Raw genomic sequence first — 20,145 nt, forward strand, 5'->3', positions numbered from 1 at the left:
CCCTCACGGTCATCCTCCTTTTGTGTCTGGATGGAATTGCAAACACTGTTACATTTAATCGTAACTCAGGACTTTTCCCCAATATTGCCCTATACCTAGTGATGAGCAGCCAAAGTTTAACAACCAGAGACCTATAAAAAGTTCTGATTTAAGGAATGTAACACAGTATGTATTTTTTGTACCTTTCTCCATAAGAAGTGACAGTGCATTGAGCCATTTGGAATCATACTTCACAATAACAGTATAAAATAAAAAACATTTTTACATGTTTATTACAATAGAAAAAAAAATTATTGCTTAATTAAATGAATTTAAAATAAGTACATTTGAAATGAATAAGGTATAAAGAAGAGATATACGAGTAAGCAGACAATAGTAATTTAAGAAAGCCTATCATTCTTGTATTGTGAAATTTTACATTGAGCCATTTGGAGTCATATTCACAATAACAGTATAAAATAAAAAACATTTTTACATGTTTATTACAATAGAAAAAAAAATTATTGCTTAATTAAATGAATTTAAAATATGTACATTTGAAATGTACGTATTATAAGGTATAAAGAAGAGATATACGAGTAAGCAGACAATAGTAATGTTTAAGAAAGAAAAGCAGACAATAATAATGTTTAAGAAAGCCTATCATTCTTGTATTATGAAATTTTACATGCGAGCTATTTTGGTTATTAAAAATAAAAATTGTTATATAATCATGTTGATGTATAAAATACAATAAACAATATTTTAAAGAATACTGGCGACTCCTGTTAGTAAAATAATACAGTTGATATTTGTTTACCGCCAGGTCAAACTGGAATCAAATCACATCCTGCGACAAATAAGAAGTAGTATTCCTTTGTATTTGAAGTTTATTTTGTACACATTATTTTCTACACCATTTTATTAGATTTAGATTATTCGGTTTTGAGATCATATTATAACATTTATTTGCCTAAAAATTTTTATCAACCAGCACGAATTGGTGCAAATCAGCTCATTACTGCCTGTTCTTGTGAATTAAATTGGTCTTTTAAGAATTAAGAATTCTTATTATTATGAACCTCCTATGCTTATCATTACATTTCATTTTGTTTTTGCTCTTCTAAACATGAAATTTTGTCCTAGGCAGACATACCCTGGTCTTATTATACCGGTGCCTCCATAGCCAGGTGGGCAGGAGCAGCAGTGCGTAGCACACGCTTCTTGATTAGACCGGGGTTCGAGCCCGTGACCACCAAATACGGAGGATGCGGAAAGGTTAGGGAATGACCACCGCACATCACCGGTGCAATATGGCCTTAATTACTAATGCTCCTAAAAACCAAACAACAACAACAACAACAACCTATTCTACCTATCCTTTTTTCACAATATATTTCCTATTTCTCTGATAATACTGTCACCGACATTAGCCACTTCTTGTGGGACTGGAAATCTCTGCTGTTGAGGATGTAGTTGTGTTGCCTTGCTGAAGTATGGTTTTTCACGTTGAGTTGACAGCTAATTTTTTGATGGGTCTCTTAATTCAATTGCTTTGAAGACATCAAACCTGTTTTTCAAACCTTCACATAGCTCCATTAGAATGCTGAATTTGCACTTAATCTTTTTACACCTCTTTGTATTGAAAACACTCAAAGACAGCCCTTTGGCCATATCACATCCCTTTACAGATGACAAGGCAAACAGGCAGCAATTAGAGCACCATATAAAGCCTGATTCTTAAAATAACTGCCATCAACATTTCTCTTATGGGCCAAAGCATTCTCCCTACTTTGAAATTTTTATTTTACTGCTGTATTCTCTGGTATATAATTTTTGTCTAAATTTAATTTAAAAATTCCACATTAAACTAAGATAAAATTTTAATACTGCCATACTATTACCATTGTGCAACTCATTGTGCAACTATTTACCTCACTTGCGTTACATTATGTACTGTGTGATATAGTTACGTTATAAAATCACATTTACATGATACAGGGTGCCTCCGTAGCCAGGTGGGCAGGAGCAGCAGTGCGTAGCACACGCTTCTTGATTAGACCGGGTTCGAGCCTGTGACCACCAAATATGGAGGATGCAGAAAGGTCAGGGAATGACCACCGCATAGCCCCGAAGCAATGTGGCTTTAGTTGCCAATGCTCCTAAAAACCAAATAACAACAACATTGATACAGTTACTTTATAAAATCACATTTGTGATTAATATCAAATTAATATCAGTTTATGGTTTATACACAATGAACACACTTCTAATATTAATTATACACCTGCAGCATTAATTAGATAATATTGTTTTTATAGTGTTTATATCGTTCTTATATCACTTTAATAGACAGAGGCAGAAAAATTATATTAGTACTAGGTGAAAAAGTAATAGACTAAAATCACATTTGTATTATGATAAATTTATATTTTATAGACAAAATAAAAGCTAAAAGAACTTCTGATATATTTTTTTTTTCTATCAGAATCACATAGAATAATACTAAGTAGTATTCATATTATTCTTATCTGAATTCAACGAAGAGTGGTGGCAGAATTCATTCCCACTTTGACTTTCGTTTTTTATTCAGTTTGAAGGGCCAACTAAGAAACAGTCACACTTACTATATTAGATAAATGCAAGTAATAACTGAACTACTAATTTCGATAATTGAGTTCGACTGCACAAGTTTTAGTAAATGTTGTTTTTAAATTTTTATTTATTATTCAGAATGGGCAACTATTTGTTAGAGAAGGCAGCTTACTATAGGATATATATATATATATATATGCAGTACTTTATAAATTAAATTACAGTGGAACCATGATTATCCATGACTTGATCAACTGTGCATTGTGGAACTTCTATGTGTGCCTCCCCCTCCCCCCTTTTAAAAATATTTTGTTTTAACTTTTCTGTCATAAAAGTGTCCATATCCTTTTTTACCTAATTTTCTTCTTAGTATTTAATCAATAGTTGAATGTTTGCTATAAGTGGCAAAAGGATTACAGGATTTATTTTATTAATTAATTATTATTATTATTTTTTAAACTGTTTCACTTAAAAGGCACTGGGGTCTATCTCAATTATTGGTAGGTTCAAGATAATGTTGTCTGTGCAATATTTGTGTTCAAATTTTTGAATTTATTGTTCAATTGAACTAAGTATTAGTGTTTCGATTTTATGATTCTGAATTTAAAATTTGCCTACTCATTTGCTGTTTTCTCATGGATGAGTTTTCCCCATTTTCAGTTTAGTTGATAAACATCATTTATGTGCTCCATAAATGAATGTAAACTAATTTTATTTTAAAGAAAAAGAATGCAAAGAAAAGGGTTGAATGTGATGTTTGCTCTTCAATGCACATGTGGCATTTTGCATTGCATCTCTGAACATTATGACCATTATGTTATCTTATTATTATTATTTTAAAAAAAAATTTTTTTTGTTCTGCTTCAAATAAAATGGCGTACATTTATTTCAGAAGTACACTGATGATATTTTTAGCCTTAACCAAGGATGGGGAACAGCTTTCCATAAAAAAATAAAAAAAAAAGCAGCTGATTAGGCAACCTTTTAATGTTGAAATCATGAACTCCTATCCATAATATTAAGTACCATTTTAACATACATCAAATTCAAAAATTTCAGCTAAAATATGACAAAAATGTCCAGACAACAGATTGCCTAAAAATAAGCAAAATGGAGTCCACTGTCTTTTAATTGAACATCCTTCACAATATGGCCCAAGAGGCCCTTGTACCAAAAAAAACAAACAAAAACCTCAATTGATGAACATCTTGTATGTGCTGTGTGATTCACAGTGTGTGAACTTGTCCTCAATATACCTCACATAATTGTTTCCTTTGAACATCAGAACTAGTTTTTTTTCTCTACTCTGTATGGATCTTTTTCATTATCAAATGTCAACTAAACATAATAAACATGTATCTTTATATTTACTGCAAATTAGAATCACTAAACATGAAAACAGTTTCAATAGGGATGGGGAGAGGGAAACCGAATATGAGATTACTCCTTGTAAGTTAACATCAAGTAAGTTAACATTTTGTTTTAAAGAATGCAACATTAATTTATGTATGCATGTGCACATAAATTTTTCTTGTAGGTGAGTTTTAATAAATTCATTAAAGGGATATAAAAGCATATTGTGCTCTTGTGAAGTGCATGGAACTGCTTAGCATTAGCAGAGGCATATGTTGCAAGAAAGCAAGCTTATACAGCATCAAAAATATAATAGGATGTTTTGATTAAAAGGCATTGGAGTCTGTCTTGCTTATTTTAGGTTTAGGCTATTTGTCAGCTGGACCTTTTTTTGTCATGCTTGGGCTAAAATTTTTGAATTTATATTAAATTGGACTAAGTATTTTGATTTCTAAATTTAATTTCAGCCTAATCAGCTACTTTTTTTCTCATTGGAAAAGTTGTTCCCTGTCCTCAGTTCAGACTAAAAACTTCATTGGCCTATTTCTGAAATGAATGTAAACTAATTTAATTTGAATTAAAAACAAACACACACAATAGTTGCTTTTCATTAGGTGCATTTAGTGGTGTCTAGCAGCTGCTGTACTAGAGCAGTTGTGTGTTGTGTCTCCTCTTGCAAATAATGAGAAGAAATAACATTTAAAAAAATTTTAAAAAATGCTGGGGTGAAAAGCAGAAATTTCATAAAATATAAGTTTAAGTCAATAAACAAATACACAATAATAAATTCATTAAAGGGATATAAAAGCAAGTTAGTTAATGTATGCAGTGCATTATATTTCAGGCATGTTACCAAATAGTGCTAATTCATGATTTATAATAATAATTAAAAAAAGGAGTAAAATACACCAACTTTTATGAGTGAACCAGGAACATTTTGTTTCTGCAGGGGGGGGAGAATGACACAACTGCCCTTGTTCAGCTAGCTGTTCAACACAGTTAAACTCACCTATCAAAAAGCAATTGTCAGTGATCATTTGTCTTTTCTTCAAAATAAAACTGGTTTACAGTTGTTTCAAGAAGTGCACTGATGATGTTTTTAGGCTAAACTGAGGATGGGGAACAGCTTTCTCATTGAGGAAAAAAACCAGCTGATTAGGCAAAATTTAAATTTAGAAACCTAAACTCTAAATGGTAATATATAGTCCAATTTTAACATCAAATTCAAAAATTTCAGCCCAAATATGCAAAGGTCCAAATAACGTATAGTCTAAATCTAAATATAAGCAAGATAGATCCTGGTGCATTATCTGTGAATAAATTGGTTAATATCATTTATAATTAATTATATATATACAAATTTTGAAGTTCCTCTCAATAAATCTTATTTTTTGATTAACTCCTTTTTTATATTTATTGTGATCACTCCTTGTCAATTGCATGGATTGTCAAAGTTCCACCATAATTAAAATATGAATTTTAACGTAAAATAGAACAAAGATATAATTTACAACAGAAGAAATATAATAAATAGCATACACATGTATGTTTTCTTCTACATTGGTTTCCATACATTTGGGAAGGGTGGGGGGGTTGTAGGTTCCATGATTAATTACTTGCATAGTATACTTAGCAAAGTATACTGTTGTTCAAAGAAAGTGCATCACCTACGAATTTTACGTTCTAACCCTTTTTCGCGATGGTGTTTTACATTAATGACTAGCATCACAAATAGAAATATAAACAAAAGATATTTACTATTAGTTAAGGCAAAGCTAAATAATATTTGACAGGTGCTCTCAAAATATTCGAGAATGAGCATTTGCAACCTTTATACAACAGTTTTGGTAAACATGGCAATTATGGCTGAAATTATCATCAATTTGCTTCAGTTTATCATTTTAAACAGAAAACAAAATGAAATGAAAAGTTCACCAGGTGCAAACTAATATTAGTTGAACCGCCTCTGGCCCTGATGACAGCAGCACACACACTCAAGGCATTGACAAAATCAATTTCTGAAGATAATCAACTGATAGTTCGTGGTTCCAAACACGAATTATGGCTTCCTGAAGTTTGCAAAGGTTCTTTGGAACTGCAGATTCCACACGAAACCAACAGTTCTCTATAGGATTCAGGTCCCTCGCTGTTTCCTGACCAGCTAACAGTTGTAATGGACCGTTCTTCCAACCATTTTTACACCTGTCACAAATGTAAACATATTACTGTCGAATTTCTAATGCAGAAATGAAGCTAAAGTAACTGCAGAAGCATCTACTTATACTTTTCGCCTGATGACAAGAAGCAGAGTCGTCCTGAAAGATGCAGTTACTTGACAGGTTGAAAAGGTCTCTAATGGTTGGCAGCAATTTGCCTTCCAATATAGCTAGGTATCCGTTGGCATTTATGTTAACTTTTATAAACTACAGATGACTTACTTCACAATATGAAATGCACCCCCATATCATTTGGCTGGTAGGGAATTTCACTGTAGACACTATACAGGCTGGATGTTATTCTTCACCACGTCTACGGTGAATCGTTTGTGTCCCATCAGAGCCATGCAGGTTAACTTTCTTCTCATCTGAGAAAATAACTGACTTCCACTGCTCGGGGGTCCATTTGACACACACTCCTTACACCAAATTAATCGGGCCTTTTTCATTTTTTGTGTGAGGAGGGGCTTCTTATTAGGACGATTGACTACAAGTCCATTTTTGAAGAGGCATCTTCTGACTGTTTCTTCACTTAATACCACTCCTGTATGTTCTTCCCATTCTCTTTTCAGCTCATATGAAGAAGCTTTACGGTTTTTAAGACATAAGCACTTCAAAATGTGGTCCTATTTTGGTATAGAGACTCGTTTGTGTCCGGTTCCTTTTTTCCTATCAGCAGAACCAGTATTCTTGAGTTTGGAAAGAAATATACTCACTGTCGACTGATTACAAGACACTATAAGCAATATGACAGGAAGAACATCCTTCCTCGTGTAAAGCAACAGTAGCACTCTTTCTTCGTGGCATTAACTGCACGTAACTCGCCATCCTTACACAAGCAAGGAATGACTGCAACTCTTGCCATCGCCAACGTGTGTCAATCTTATCTGATGCAATCTGTAAGAAATATTGCCATATACTTATGTTATTCAGACAACAATTACAATTTTAAAGGTGATGCACTTTCTTTGAACACCAGTGTATGTTAAGTGTATAATTGTTACTGTACTAAATTTTATCACAAATGATCAAAGCACAAAGAACAGAGCCATAAATGGTGAGGTTCAGGTGTATATACACTGAGCTGCATTAAGTTTAACCTTGCCTTTACCTTGCTTATTTTTAGTTTTTCTTTATTCATTATAATGGGTCACTTTTTCACTATTTAACTCTGTATTCAAAGCACATCTGAAATTTGAGCTAAAGTTTAGCATTATTGGTTTTATTGAGCCAGTCATTTATATTTTTCACAGGGAAAAATATTGTCTTTATTAGCAAGTTAATTTACATTATCAGTGATTTATTTTAATCTTTTGTAAATTGAGTTTATTCACCAAAAAAGAAATTGCTTGTACTTTTAAAGTTAGCTTTTCTGCTGAGTTGCACCTTATTATTTTTATTTGTCATTATAATAAAGTTAGTTTTTGTGGCCTTGATGTAAATAGGAGCATGAATAACTTTAATGTGAAAAACTGAATTTAAATTGGGAAATATTATGAATCAGAAAATTTCCTGTTTCTGATGTAAAACTTTTGTCTTTTTCTTCTTTTAGTTACTGCATCTAATACTGGTAAATTAATTCTAATAGCGAAAAACTGGTTCTATTAAAAAATTAAAAACTAAAAAGAGGTGAGATAAAGGGTGGATAAAATATAATGCCACACCCTGTGTATAAATATGGAGTGTGGGTGCATTACCCATGCACTCACTTTTAAAATTTTTAATTGTAGTTCAGCAAATTATTCTATTTTCTAGGTTAAATTCGGTCAGCAGAAAAGGTATCAAGAGTGGTTTCAGAAACAGGTATTGTTTACTAACAAGAACTAAAAGCTTCTTATAAGTCAGTTACTGTTATAGTAGAGGCCCTGCTTGATTTTTCTTAGTTTTTTCTTCCCAAACACAGCATTTTTTCTTGTTATGGTAATATCCATTATTTAAAGTCATTTATCATATGAAGTTTTCAATTTAAAAAAAAAAATAAAAATAAAAAATAGCAAAGGTTGCTTTTTATCTGTTCAAAAATTACCACTTAAAGTGTAAACAAACTATGTTTACTTTATAATCATCTTTATTTTAAAACAAAGAATTATATAACATTTTATCATTATTAATGGAAAACTAATTTAATTACTAGCACAAGGAATTGAATTTGTATATGTCGTACAGTCAAAACCTTCTCAGACTTGCATATTAAATGTAACTAAACCTGGACACAGCCACCTTAAAGTACTCTCCTTGAGCAGTAATGCACTTCTGCCACTATTTTTATTATTTATTTATTTATTGTAACCATATGAACACTGCTTTCTACGTAACGTTCGGAACCAATTAGATCACTGTAATTATATGCTTACATCACATACAATACAACCTGTGCATACTTTATAGACATAGCTACATATTAATACCAATAATATACAGTATATATAGCTGGAGCATAAAACAAATTGTCTTGTTTATGCTTCTTTAGAACCCAAAAGCGTAAAGATAAACAAAACAGGTATCTATGTACTTACAGATGACTGTTTACTGAAAGTTATTTACACTGTGCATGAAATTCAATAATTTGTCTGACTAAATTTATTAAAATTTTACAAAGCTGACCCTACATGTAAATAATCTCTCTCTCTCTCATGCTGTTTTCTTCACTTATAGACATCCTTCTTTGAGAATTAATCTGTCCATAACTGCTTAAATCACAATCAAGCTTTCTTTAAGTCCACGACAATTATAGTCTGCCCATTAGCTTTAAAATAACACTCAAGGGCAAGGGGCAGCCTCTGCAATTACAGAGCCCAGCCTATTGCCTGGAAGACCACTCCCCCACCTTTATTAACATGAGTGTCTAAATATTCAGTGAGGAGTGATGTCAGAACTATTTCTTGGTTTGTTTTCCCAGCTTAACATATTAAGAAAACAAATGTTGACTGCTAGATATCAATTTCAGCTGGTGACACAAAATGGTAATATAGCCGAGACAGAATGGAAATTAAGACAAGATATATTCTAATGATAAATAAGAAAAAATAATATCTTTGCAAGCATTTGTTAAGGGTAAAGCAGTTGAGATCCATGGAGCTTGCCTTATAAAATTATAAGGGAAAAAATTGAAAACAGATGCAATTAACCACACTATGTTGATATATAGTGGTATTGAAATGCTTGGATAGCAAGGGTCAGTAGAAAAGATTGTGAAAGTTTTTTTTCCTGATGATGAATTAAGGGATAAATTGTGAAAGAAACATTGTGACGATAAGAGAAGAAACCGAATTCCTGCAACATATTAAGTTAACTGTCTGTCAGCCTTTCACACCTCCATTCTGGAGTCAACTTCCCATAATGCCAAAACCTCCCAACAATCAGGCATCAAACTGCAGATTTCTATACACTGGATCAGTTATTGCCCTGATAATTACCATCTTTTAACTAATATGCCCACATCTTGCTTACTTGCTATTCTATAATTCTACTGTATATAAAGCAGAACAAGAAGTCAGTATAACACCTACATTAGGCTCTCCAGTGGATAAGTGTCCTTATATACTAACCAAAAATAGTTTGTATAAAATCTTAACACAACTCTTCTCTATTGTTCAGAAGAATTCTGAACAATCTTGATGACAAGAAAGTTTCAGGTCCTGATGGCATTTCTCCACTTGTTCTGAAAACCTATGCTCCTAAGTTTTCTTCTGTTCTGTTGCCTATTTACTCCTCCTTATTTTACTGGAATTTTTCGTTTTGCTTGCAGAGTCTGCAGCCTGTATATTCGAAGTCTTTCGTCATATGTATGTCCATTTTCCAATCTCATCAGCCACAGTGCTCATCATTGGACCTCAAGAAGCATGGCATCTTTTTCAGGTACAGTTTCCATACATCAGCACAGTATTCCAAGTGTATTTGCCTTATACAATTGAAGTATGACATCTCTATCTCTACAAGCAAATCTAAGAAAAATAATTGCTAGAACAACTTGAGTTTATTTTGACGCTTGTCCATACTGTTCAGAGAACTTCATTTTTGACTTTATCATAACTCCCAAATTCCTCTCTCTCTTTTTTTTTCTACTGTTTTTAATTCAACCTCAACGAGTGTATAAGTTATGGGTTGCTATTTCCCAAGTGTAAACTTTGCATTTATCTGCATTAAAATTTAGCTGCCACTTCTCTGACCGTCTCTGAAGCTCTGCTAAAGAAGTGCTCCTCTACACTGATTATTTACTATTTTCCTAATCTTGATATCTATAAATGTCAACTTCTCACCCCATATCCTTTTTTCGTCATTTAAGGAAATCCGAAAAACATTGCTCCCAATTCTGATCCTTGGAAAACCCCACTTCTTAATTTGGCTCAATCTGATGAGTAACCATTAATCATATCCCTCTGCCTCTTACCTTGCAGTCTCCCTATGATCTATCTAAGGATTTTACCTGTGATTCCAATATATTCCACTTTTTAGAGTAACCTCTCCTGTGGGACTGTATCAAATGCTTTGCTGAAATCCAAATGTCTAAATTATTTATTATAGGCAACATGGGTAACTAAAAATATCTCACAAGATTGGTTAAACATGATTTTCCTTTTAAAAACAATGCTGTGTTTCATTCAGAATTCTATTTCTATCTAATTAATCCTCTTTCATGCTTGAACATTGATTCTATGATTTTCCCTGCTACTAAAATCAGTCATTAGTTACCCACTGCACTCTCAGAACCACCTTTAAGCATTGGCGATACATTGGTACTTCTTCAATCCAAGGAATTTCTCCTGAGTGAGAGGATGCCCTTATAATTCACTTTAATGATTCAGGGCATTCTCTTGCTGCCTCCCTAAAAATAAGTAAGTATATGCCATCAACTCCAGGAGCTTTACTCATCTTTAGGCTCAAAGATTTTTCTAATAAACAGTCTTCTGAAATTTCCATATCACTAATTTCATGTTTCCCAGTTTCCCTTGCACAGTTCCCCTTCACTATGAAGGGTCTTTATTCTGTAAATATCAGTGCATAGTACCCATTCATTTCATCTGCATTATCATCCGTCTTTCTCATGCCCTCCGACAAGGGTCCAATCTGATTCATTCTTCTCATAATTGAAAATTTCCCTGTCCCTTGCTCTCTTAGCTAGGGATTTTTTCTAATCTGCCCTTGCCAATCTAACCCTTTCTGTGCTAGTATTACAGAGTAACAGGTAGCTGCTATAAGCATGAATACTTTTAATTTCTCTGTAACTTTCCCATGCCATAATCTTCTGCTCTGTTAAACTGGCTAGCTCATTATTGATCAATCTCAGCATTCTCCTTGTGCTATATTTTCCTGAATCAGAATTAAAATATTACAGTAATTAAGGCAGTTACCAAAACGTTATACTATGAACTTAAAAATTTATGCTTATAAGATACCAAAAAGAATGTATCTAAACAGAATTAATCTTAGAAAAAGATAAGAATTAAATTTATAAAACTACAGAAAGAAAAGAAAATTAAAAGATGTTAAAAAAATTAAAGAAAAACAAAAAAAATAGCCACTAATCATGCCTTTGGTCTTTTTAAATGTTCCTTCAGAACTGTCAAGCTGTCTGATTGCCACTCTTCAGGTGAGGGTTTTCATTTATAAAACACAAAAAAAAAAAAAAAAAACACACACGCACCTTTATTCTGCAAATTTTTTCTTTTCCATGCAATCCATCTGATATGTCCTAGGGAAGGTACCCTCTCTTGATTTAGAAGGCAGTTAAGAATTATGTTCAAAGAAAATAATTGTACAGGATGTCATCCCTGTAAGTCACGTTATTTAATACTTGAAGGCTGCTTTCCTTGTCAGTCACAATTGTTAAAGACCAGTGAGGAGTGAGTACAGAGATAATATTTCATAAACATCAAAACGGGTTGATGAATGGCAAGCTGATCAGTATCATCCTGCAGCATTCATGACAAAGTTAACTGTGTTTTATATATACAATTAAAAAAAAAAGGATTATCTTCACAGAATTCATAGTAGCAAGAAAATGAGATTTCAGAAATGTTATGTTAAATGTTAATTTACTGTAACTTAAATACAAAGTGTCCACAAACCTCCTTGACTAAACTAAAATATTATTGTATGAATAAGTTACGTAATACAAACCTGACACCACATCCATAGTTAGAAAAGAACATGTTTGATGCAGGTAACTTTAGTTATGCTGCAGATGAACCACCTATAAACCAGTTCCTCCTATATTTGATAAAATATTGAGATGATGGCCGATTGGCCTAGAAAATGCATTATTTCAGTTCCATAATGATTCATGACACTTCAATCATACACTCGGCCTTTGATGAATCCACAGTGAGGAAAATATAAAGGAGGTCGAAACAGTGGATCGTGGGAAGATTCATAATCTGTCCACCTTTTTCAACTCACTAAATATTAGTAGGTTGGAAGATTTTGTATCTTCGCACAATCAGAATGAAACAAACAATACAAGAAAGTGAGCTTGTGAAAAGTGAGTGCATCAGCAAAAAAACTTTTCCACATCACCTGTCTCTCCCCTCACATAGTTGATATAGTTCTTCCTTGGATTTATTCAGACTACCAACTTCCATAATGACAGATAGAAATTTTGACAACAATCGACTAACCACTAACTGAAGGCAAAATTCCACTTACCTGTTCTGCATCCATCCATTCTCAGTTTGAATTTATGCTACCTCACATGTGTAGTCTGAGCAAGAGGAAGAATGCCATGAACACTGGGTTTGCTCAATCCATTTAGAGCCTTAAACTCCTCAGTCAGATCACCTCTCAAGTGCTTAGAGTTCAGATGCTGCAATTTGCAGAATGGAAGCATTTATTCATAAGAGCACTCTTTTGTTTTCTTCAACAATCTACAGACCTGTAAACAGTACTGAAGATGCAGCCAAACCACTGCATTATACAATAGGATAATCACCTTCTTATCCAGCTAAAAAAAAATCCTGTATATCATTGACAAAGCCCAACGAGATGTCCTGTTATCCTGTCTGTTCTGCTCAGAGAACCTTCATATCAGACTGCACAATTACCTCCAGGTGTTTTTCATTTTCCACTACCCTGAGTGTTGTATCACATAGTTGATATGTTAATCTGGGACTACTGCTACTCTTATGGGGAGTACTTTTTATTTGTCAATGTTAAATTTCAGTTGGCATTTCTTGGCCAATCTGCCTAATTTTCTTTCCTAATTTTTCAACATCTAGAAAAATTAGCATATCTCGATTACTGTCAGGAACCACCATGATACCCTTTGTATTGTCTGCAAACTTAGACATTAAGCCAGATGTATCTTCATTAATATTATTAATAAATATGCCCAGAACTGAACTACTGGTGTCTTCACTAATAACATTAGTCCATGAAGTGCACTGTCCATTGATAAACACTTTCTCTCTCTTTTCCCATTTGCACATTCCTTTATAAATAGCAATCCCCTTAATGCCAAACTGCTCCAATTTGTATAGCAGTTTTTTGCATGCAACAGTATCAACAGCTTTCCTGAAATCCAAATGTGTGATCAAAATTATTTTTTGCATCCATTTCGTTTGTTACCATGTCATTATATTCAATCATATTAGTCAGACAAGATTGCCTCTTAACAAATCCCTACTGTGATTGCAGTATAACTGCACTCCTTTCTATGTGGTCCTGCACACTTAGACATTAATATACATTGCTTATACATCCTTTAACCAATGATCCCAATATTTTCCCTGAAACAGAAGTTAAACTAACAGGTCTATGTAATTATTCATATTACTGTTTAATCCCCTTTTGTGAATTGGGGATCTGGATTCTTTTTCACATCTCTAGTCCACAAAGACCTCTCTGAACCCAAAGATGCTCTCAGAATTATGGCTAAAGGGATTGCTTATATATCCTTTGTTGCCTCCATTAATATAATTGAATTGATCCCATTGAACCCAAGTGCATTATTTTATATTTAGCTTCACCAATTTCTCTTCCGCTTTCCTCTCAGTTATCACAAAATCATTTAGCTCGCTGCTATTAGAATTTGATAAACTTCTGGCATCCCCTTCCCTGAAGGATTCTTTGTGTGAATGCAGAATACCTACTTAGTTTGTGATCAATCTGAGCAAGATCATCAACAGTTAAACCATTGACATCAAATGGACTGATGTCGATCATCCCCCTACCTTTTAGTGTTTACGTAAGTAAAGAAGCACTTGCTATTTTTCTTTGCCTGAGAATTTTCATAATCTGCCTGGTTGTTACGTCTTTAATTAAAGATGTAATTAAAGATTACGTCTTTAATCTGGTTGTTACGTCTTTAATTAAATTCTACATCAATAAAATCTGTGTTTTATCTGTGAATTCTTATTACATAAAGAATTGTTGCTGATAATCACATTGAGAGTATTTCTTTTCTTTTTGCTTCAATCGTACAATAAATCCACAAGTCTTGCTATGTGTGAATGATCGATCTATCTACAAATTCTAGTCAGTATCAGGAGTGTTAAAATTTACCATTATAAGATATTCTGATTTACTAGCCCACTCTATTGTTGTCAGTGAAATTTGTGGGTATGCCGTATTTACCCAATAATATTTTAGGTATGTAGAAGGTTTGTGGATAACTCTGTAATTCATAGCTAGGCAGAATTCATATTCGTGTTACCAACTGAGTTTTAACTCAGGTTTATGTCAAATGTTATTGTCTGAATAGGTTATGTGATACAAACCTGAAACCACATCCAGGTGATAGGGTAGAGCATGTTTGATGTGGACACCTTTAGTTAATCTGCATTTGTCCCACCTATAAATCAATTTCTTCCATATTTACTAAAACATATGCCTATCAATGTTCGATTGTCTCATAAATACAATATTTAAATTCTATAATTGTTTCTGACACAGGATAAATGTACTCCTACTCTTTCATGAATCCCAAGAAAGTAAATTCTAAAGGAGTCAGGATAGGGGATTGTGGGGGGAGCCAATCCTCTTCTCCTGAAGCTCTGTGTTTGTTCAGGTACAAATGACCTTTGTTATATTGTGACAGGCCTGTGTCTTGTTTGAAAATCAAGTTGATACTTAGTCATCATCATCCTGCAATTAGGACATAAGGTAATTATGTAACATGTCCAGATACATAGGTTGATTGTGATGGTTACTTCTCCAAAGAAGAATGGTCAATACACATTATTGTGATTTGTAATTCTGCCATGGGTACAGAATTACAATTGTACTGCCATCTTCTGGTTAATGAATAAAATAATTTTTTAATTTTATAGAGGAGGTGTATAGTCACCCTGTATAATTATATTTGAAGAATGCAGTGCATCATGTAATAGTGCTACTCAGAGATCATTTTATGAACCAAATTGATTTAAAAAAAAAAAAAAAAATCCAGTATTTCTTAATATCATTGAAGTTGACAAGATAGATTATCCTCTAATAGCAATAATTCTTTTGCAAATAGCTCTTATCAATTTCAGCCTGAGAGCATACTGAAATGCTGGCTGTGAAAGGAGAAGGAATTCGTGTTTAGTGGGCCTGGAGTGAACTGACACATTTCTGAGGAAGCTTGAAATGTAACAAATTATCTGAAATCATGCTTGTAACAATTCCTTATAGTAATGCTGTGTCTGAGTAGATTTTCAACCAGGTGAAAAAGACAAGAATTAAGATCTTCCCTTTCTGAAGCTTCGGAAATGTTCTTGAGAGCAAATTCTAGAACTCAAAAACTTTCCTTTAAAGAAAACTTTGACTCTGCATTTCTGAAGTGGGCAAAGTCTGCAACAATATCTTTCTTCAAGCAGTTATAATCAATTGAAATCTAACAGTCAATCTAAATAGAAACCCACAGACAAAAGATTCCCAGGTAATTTAATGTTTGACAGCATATTCTACTAGTAAACAATTCGTTGGCTATGTTTTAATATACATGCATATGTCATCAGTGAAATTTATACAAATTCCAAGGATTTTAAATAAATAATAAAAAAAAAAAAAAAAACTCCTCCTTTTGAATGTGATGAGCAGAATAAACAACAAAACAGGCAAATAGAGGTGAACAACTCACAATATCTTATAATTGAATATTTCAGCTTTCCAAATATTGATTGGAATTTGCTGTTTGGTTGTTCACTCAGAACTTTTTGGATTTTTAGGTGACTGTTTTCTATACCAGCATGTTAGAGAGGCAGCAATAGAATTGATACTCTTAATTTGATTATCACCAGTGACTCTTCCTGTATTAAGAATTATCAAATGAAATAAATTCCTTTATCCTTGACATTGTTTTATCAAAAAGATATGTCAAGGATAAAGGAAGGAATTTTAAAAAAACTGGTTACAGATTAAAATTAAAATTACTGGTCTTAGAAAGTTTATACTCTTCAGTGTGTTGAATTTATGCCCTTTACAAAATGTAAATTTTAAATAGGAAGTTTTCAGGACACATTTTATGTGTTAGTATATATGCATAATGCACCAATTTTCTTCGCTGTATTCATCTCTCTCTCTCTCTCTCTCTCTCTCTCTCTCTCTATACTTGAATCCTAATGGATGTATTTTCAAAAATTTTTTATTTGGGTCTTCTAGAAGATAGATCGATCTCAAATTTCCTTAACATCAGATTAATAGAAATCTGGCAATTATTATTTTTGTCTGTCCATCTGCATTAATAACTAGAGTCCCTGCAGATGGGTGTTATTATGAAATTTTACATTTGGATCTTTCAGAAAGGTCTCATATTAGTATTACCGGTGACAAATGATGCAAGCAAGCTTATATAGTATTAGCAAAAAAAAACAAAAAAAACACCTCCTATCTCCTCTAATAACACTGGTTTAAAGTGTAATTGGGGTTTGAGTAAAAGTATGTGGCAGTTATTTATGCATATTTACTGATTACCAAACCAAAGTCCGTTTGTTTCTTTCATGTAAAGATTTTTCACAATTCATTAACAAAATATTACCTAGATATTATACGCAAATGTGTACATAATTATAGTTTCTGCAATGGTTTACAAGTTTTATACCCCTATATTCATAATTAGTATCAAATATTTGCCTCACATACAACAGATTGTGCATGTTTAACCCATAACTACACACAGCAAGTCATACTGCAAGTAGCCAACCTTGACCCGGGAAGGTAGACGGCCCCCCCACCCGCTCTTCAGGCCCATCTGATTCCCAGAATTTTATTTTCCGAGTGGAATCTGGGAGACTCCTGTGTGTAGTTACAGGTTAAACTTGTTTGTACAGTCCACTCAACCACAGAGCCTATATAAGTGGCACATCCCGTATGCGGTACTCCTGTAAAAACTGTCTTCAGCTCTCATTGTATGTTAGTTTTCTTTTAGTATAGCAACCAGAAAGTGTATAAACAGTCCCGACATATTTTGTTACATATGTGGTTGTTTTGTTCCTGTAAAGCAGAGCCAAATATCACAGATTTTGTAAAAAAATCGCATTATGCATACTTTGACATAAAACTAGGCGATCAGGATAAATCATAGGCACCGTATAAAGTATGCCATACATGTGTCGAACATCTTAGAAAATGGAGTCAAGGAAAAAAGGTGTGCTTGCCATTTGCTATTCCTGTGGTGTGGTGCGAGCCATGCCGAATGTTACTTTTGTGTATGTGACATTAAAGGTTACAATTCAAAAAATAAAAAGGACATCAAATATCCAGCCATAAGACCGGTTCTACATTGACCTGAACTGCCTGTAAAACCTCCACCAGGAACTTTGGAGTCCACATCGTCTTTCACTGAAGCAGAAACTAAAGAGGTTAGTGAAGAGGAATGTTATCAACCAGAAAATATTTTAACGCTATAGCAATTCATGCAAGTCAGACTGAACAATTTAGTAAGGGACTTAGGTCTTCCAAAGTATGCTGCTGAAATTCTGGGATCTAGACTTCAAGCAAAGAACTTACTTGCTCCAGGTACATTGTTTTCCTGGTACAGAAATCGTGAAAGGGAGTTTATACAGTATTTTTCACAAGAAGGTCCTTTCGTATATTGCAGTGATATCACTGGTTTAATAAGTGCCTTAGGAGCTCCATCATATGTTCCTAGTGAATGGAGAATATTTATAGAGTCTTCTAAGACTAGTTTAAAAGGTGTTCTCTTTTATAATGGAAATAAGTACACATCTGTGCCAGTTGCTCATTCAGTCTACTTAAAAGAAACTTACGACAATCTAAAGTTGCTTCTGGAGAAAATTAAATATCAAGATCACGAATGGCAACTATGTGGAGACTTAAACGTGTTATGTATGTTGTTGGGGCAACAGGGTGGGTACACTAAAATGGCAAGCTTTATTTGTGAATGGGATAGCAGAGCTAAAATGCTGCATTGGACAAAGAGGCAGTAGCCTCGGAGGCACAATCTTACACCAGGGTCAAAAAATATTGTGCAAGAAAGTTTGGTGAAGCCAGATAAAATACTTTTACCTACACTGCATATCAAGTTAGGCATAATGAAGCAATTTGTTAAAGCATTGAATAAGAATGGCAACTGCTTTAAGTACCTTTGCAGTAAATTTCCCGGTTTATCTGATGCAAAACTTAAGGAGGGTATCTTCATTGGTCCCCAAATTAGAAAATTGGTTTTAGATGGCCAGTTTGAAACTACTATGACTGACGTTGAAAGGGAAGCCTGGATTCCTTTTAAAAGTGTAATGGAAAACTTTCTAGGAAATCATAAATCACAGGATTATGACAGGAATCGTAAAGAGGAAGTTGTTCTCGCCCGGAGCCGCATAGGACATAGTCATTTGACTCATTCATTTTTGCTGAGGGCTGATGACCCTCCTATGTGTGTGTCCTGTGGCACAATTTTAACGATCAGACACCTTTTAATTGACTGTCCAGATTTTAGCAGCACCCGTTTTACCGCTTTTAATCATCTGACTGAGCCTTATACACTCAGTCAGATTTTATCCGACAATGACAACGTGTCTGCTGTTTTTAGCTATTTTAAATCAATAGAGGTTTTTAATTGTATTTAAAATTTATGTTATTGTTATCTCTTTGATTTATTTTTTAGATATTTGTTATTATATATCTGGACATGGTGGCCTAATTAATTTGGTCACCGAGAGCTTAAATTTTTAGATATTACCTGGCCTTGGCGCATTGTAACCTTAGTTGCTAATACGCCAAAGAATCCAAACAAACAAACAACAGGATTATGAGAAAATTGTTCAAAATATGCTCGAAAAGGTTCGTAATTTAGGTTACAATATGAGCATCAAAATTCACTTTTTGCATGCCCATCTTGATTTTTTCCCTGAAAATCTTGCACAGATGAGTGAAGAACAAGGGAAGAGACTCCATCAGAACATAAACGAAATGGAGCAGAGGTACCAGGGAAGGTGGAATACAAGCATGATGGCCGACTACTGCTGGTGTTTAAAAAGAGAGAAACCTGGCACTGTACATAAAACAAAAACGATTCTTTTCAAACAAAGAGATGAAGGTCTGATTAATGAAAGTTTCAGAATTTTGATTAATACTTGTTAGTATTTACGTATTTTTTGATACAGGAAAATGTAATCCTATCAATTTGTCATTACTAAATACAATAAAAGTTATATACTTTTGTAAAAAACAATACTTTTTTATTTCTTAAATTGTGATGTATCTGGATGTGATAGAAAAAAAATCTGTCATTTCAAATCACAGCAACATATTTCGGCAGTAGGGCCTATTGAAATTCAAACCCCAGTGAACAAACTTAAATTTGTAAACTAGTGTAATCTGAATGATTCTTCTTTAAATTTATTCATATTCAAACTACTCACATGCAAACCCAGATAGAAGTTCCTTCCAATAACCACTCTCTGGTTGAAAGCAAAGTTTTGCATATCTATCATATAACTATCCTTTTTCAATTTAAATTTTGTCTTCTTTTGTGTATCATCTGAGCAGGAATTAGGATGCCATCCACTTTTATTTGCTGAATCCATTTAAGGCTGTAAACACTTCAATCAAATCTCTTTGCAGGGAC

The 20,145-nt window shown here is 33.5% G+C and overlaps 1 protein-coding gene across 2 annotated transcripts in view; it reads left to right on the forward strand.

Moving 5' to 3' along the window:
• Positions 1-20,145, forward strand: part of IntS3 (integrator complex subunit 3) — a 1,056,838-nt gene that overhangs the window by 343,152 nt on the left and 693,541 nt on the right. The window contains exon 10 of one of the 2 annotated variants that reach the window (XM_090368499.1): positions 7,899-7,946. The exons of the other annotated variant lie outside the window; for it this stretch is intronic. Coding sequence (XP_090224625.1) covers positions 7,899-7,946 — 48 coding nt within the window. The remainder of the gene's footprint in view (positions 1-7,898; positions 7,947-20,145) is intronic. 2 annotated transcript variants of the gene reach the window in all.

The sequence above is a fragment of the Mastigoproctus giganteus genome, chromosome 2, assembly GCF_048544385.1.
Source record: "Mastigoproctus giganteus isolate SK-2022 chromosome 2, ASM4854438v1, whole genome shotgun sequence".
Taxonomy (NCBI): domain Eukaryota; kingdom Metazoa; phylum Arthropoda; class Arachnida; order Uropygi; family Thelyphonidae; genus Mastigoproctus; species Mastigoproctus giganteus.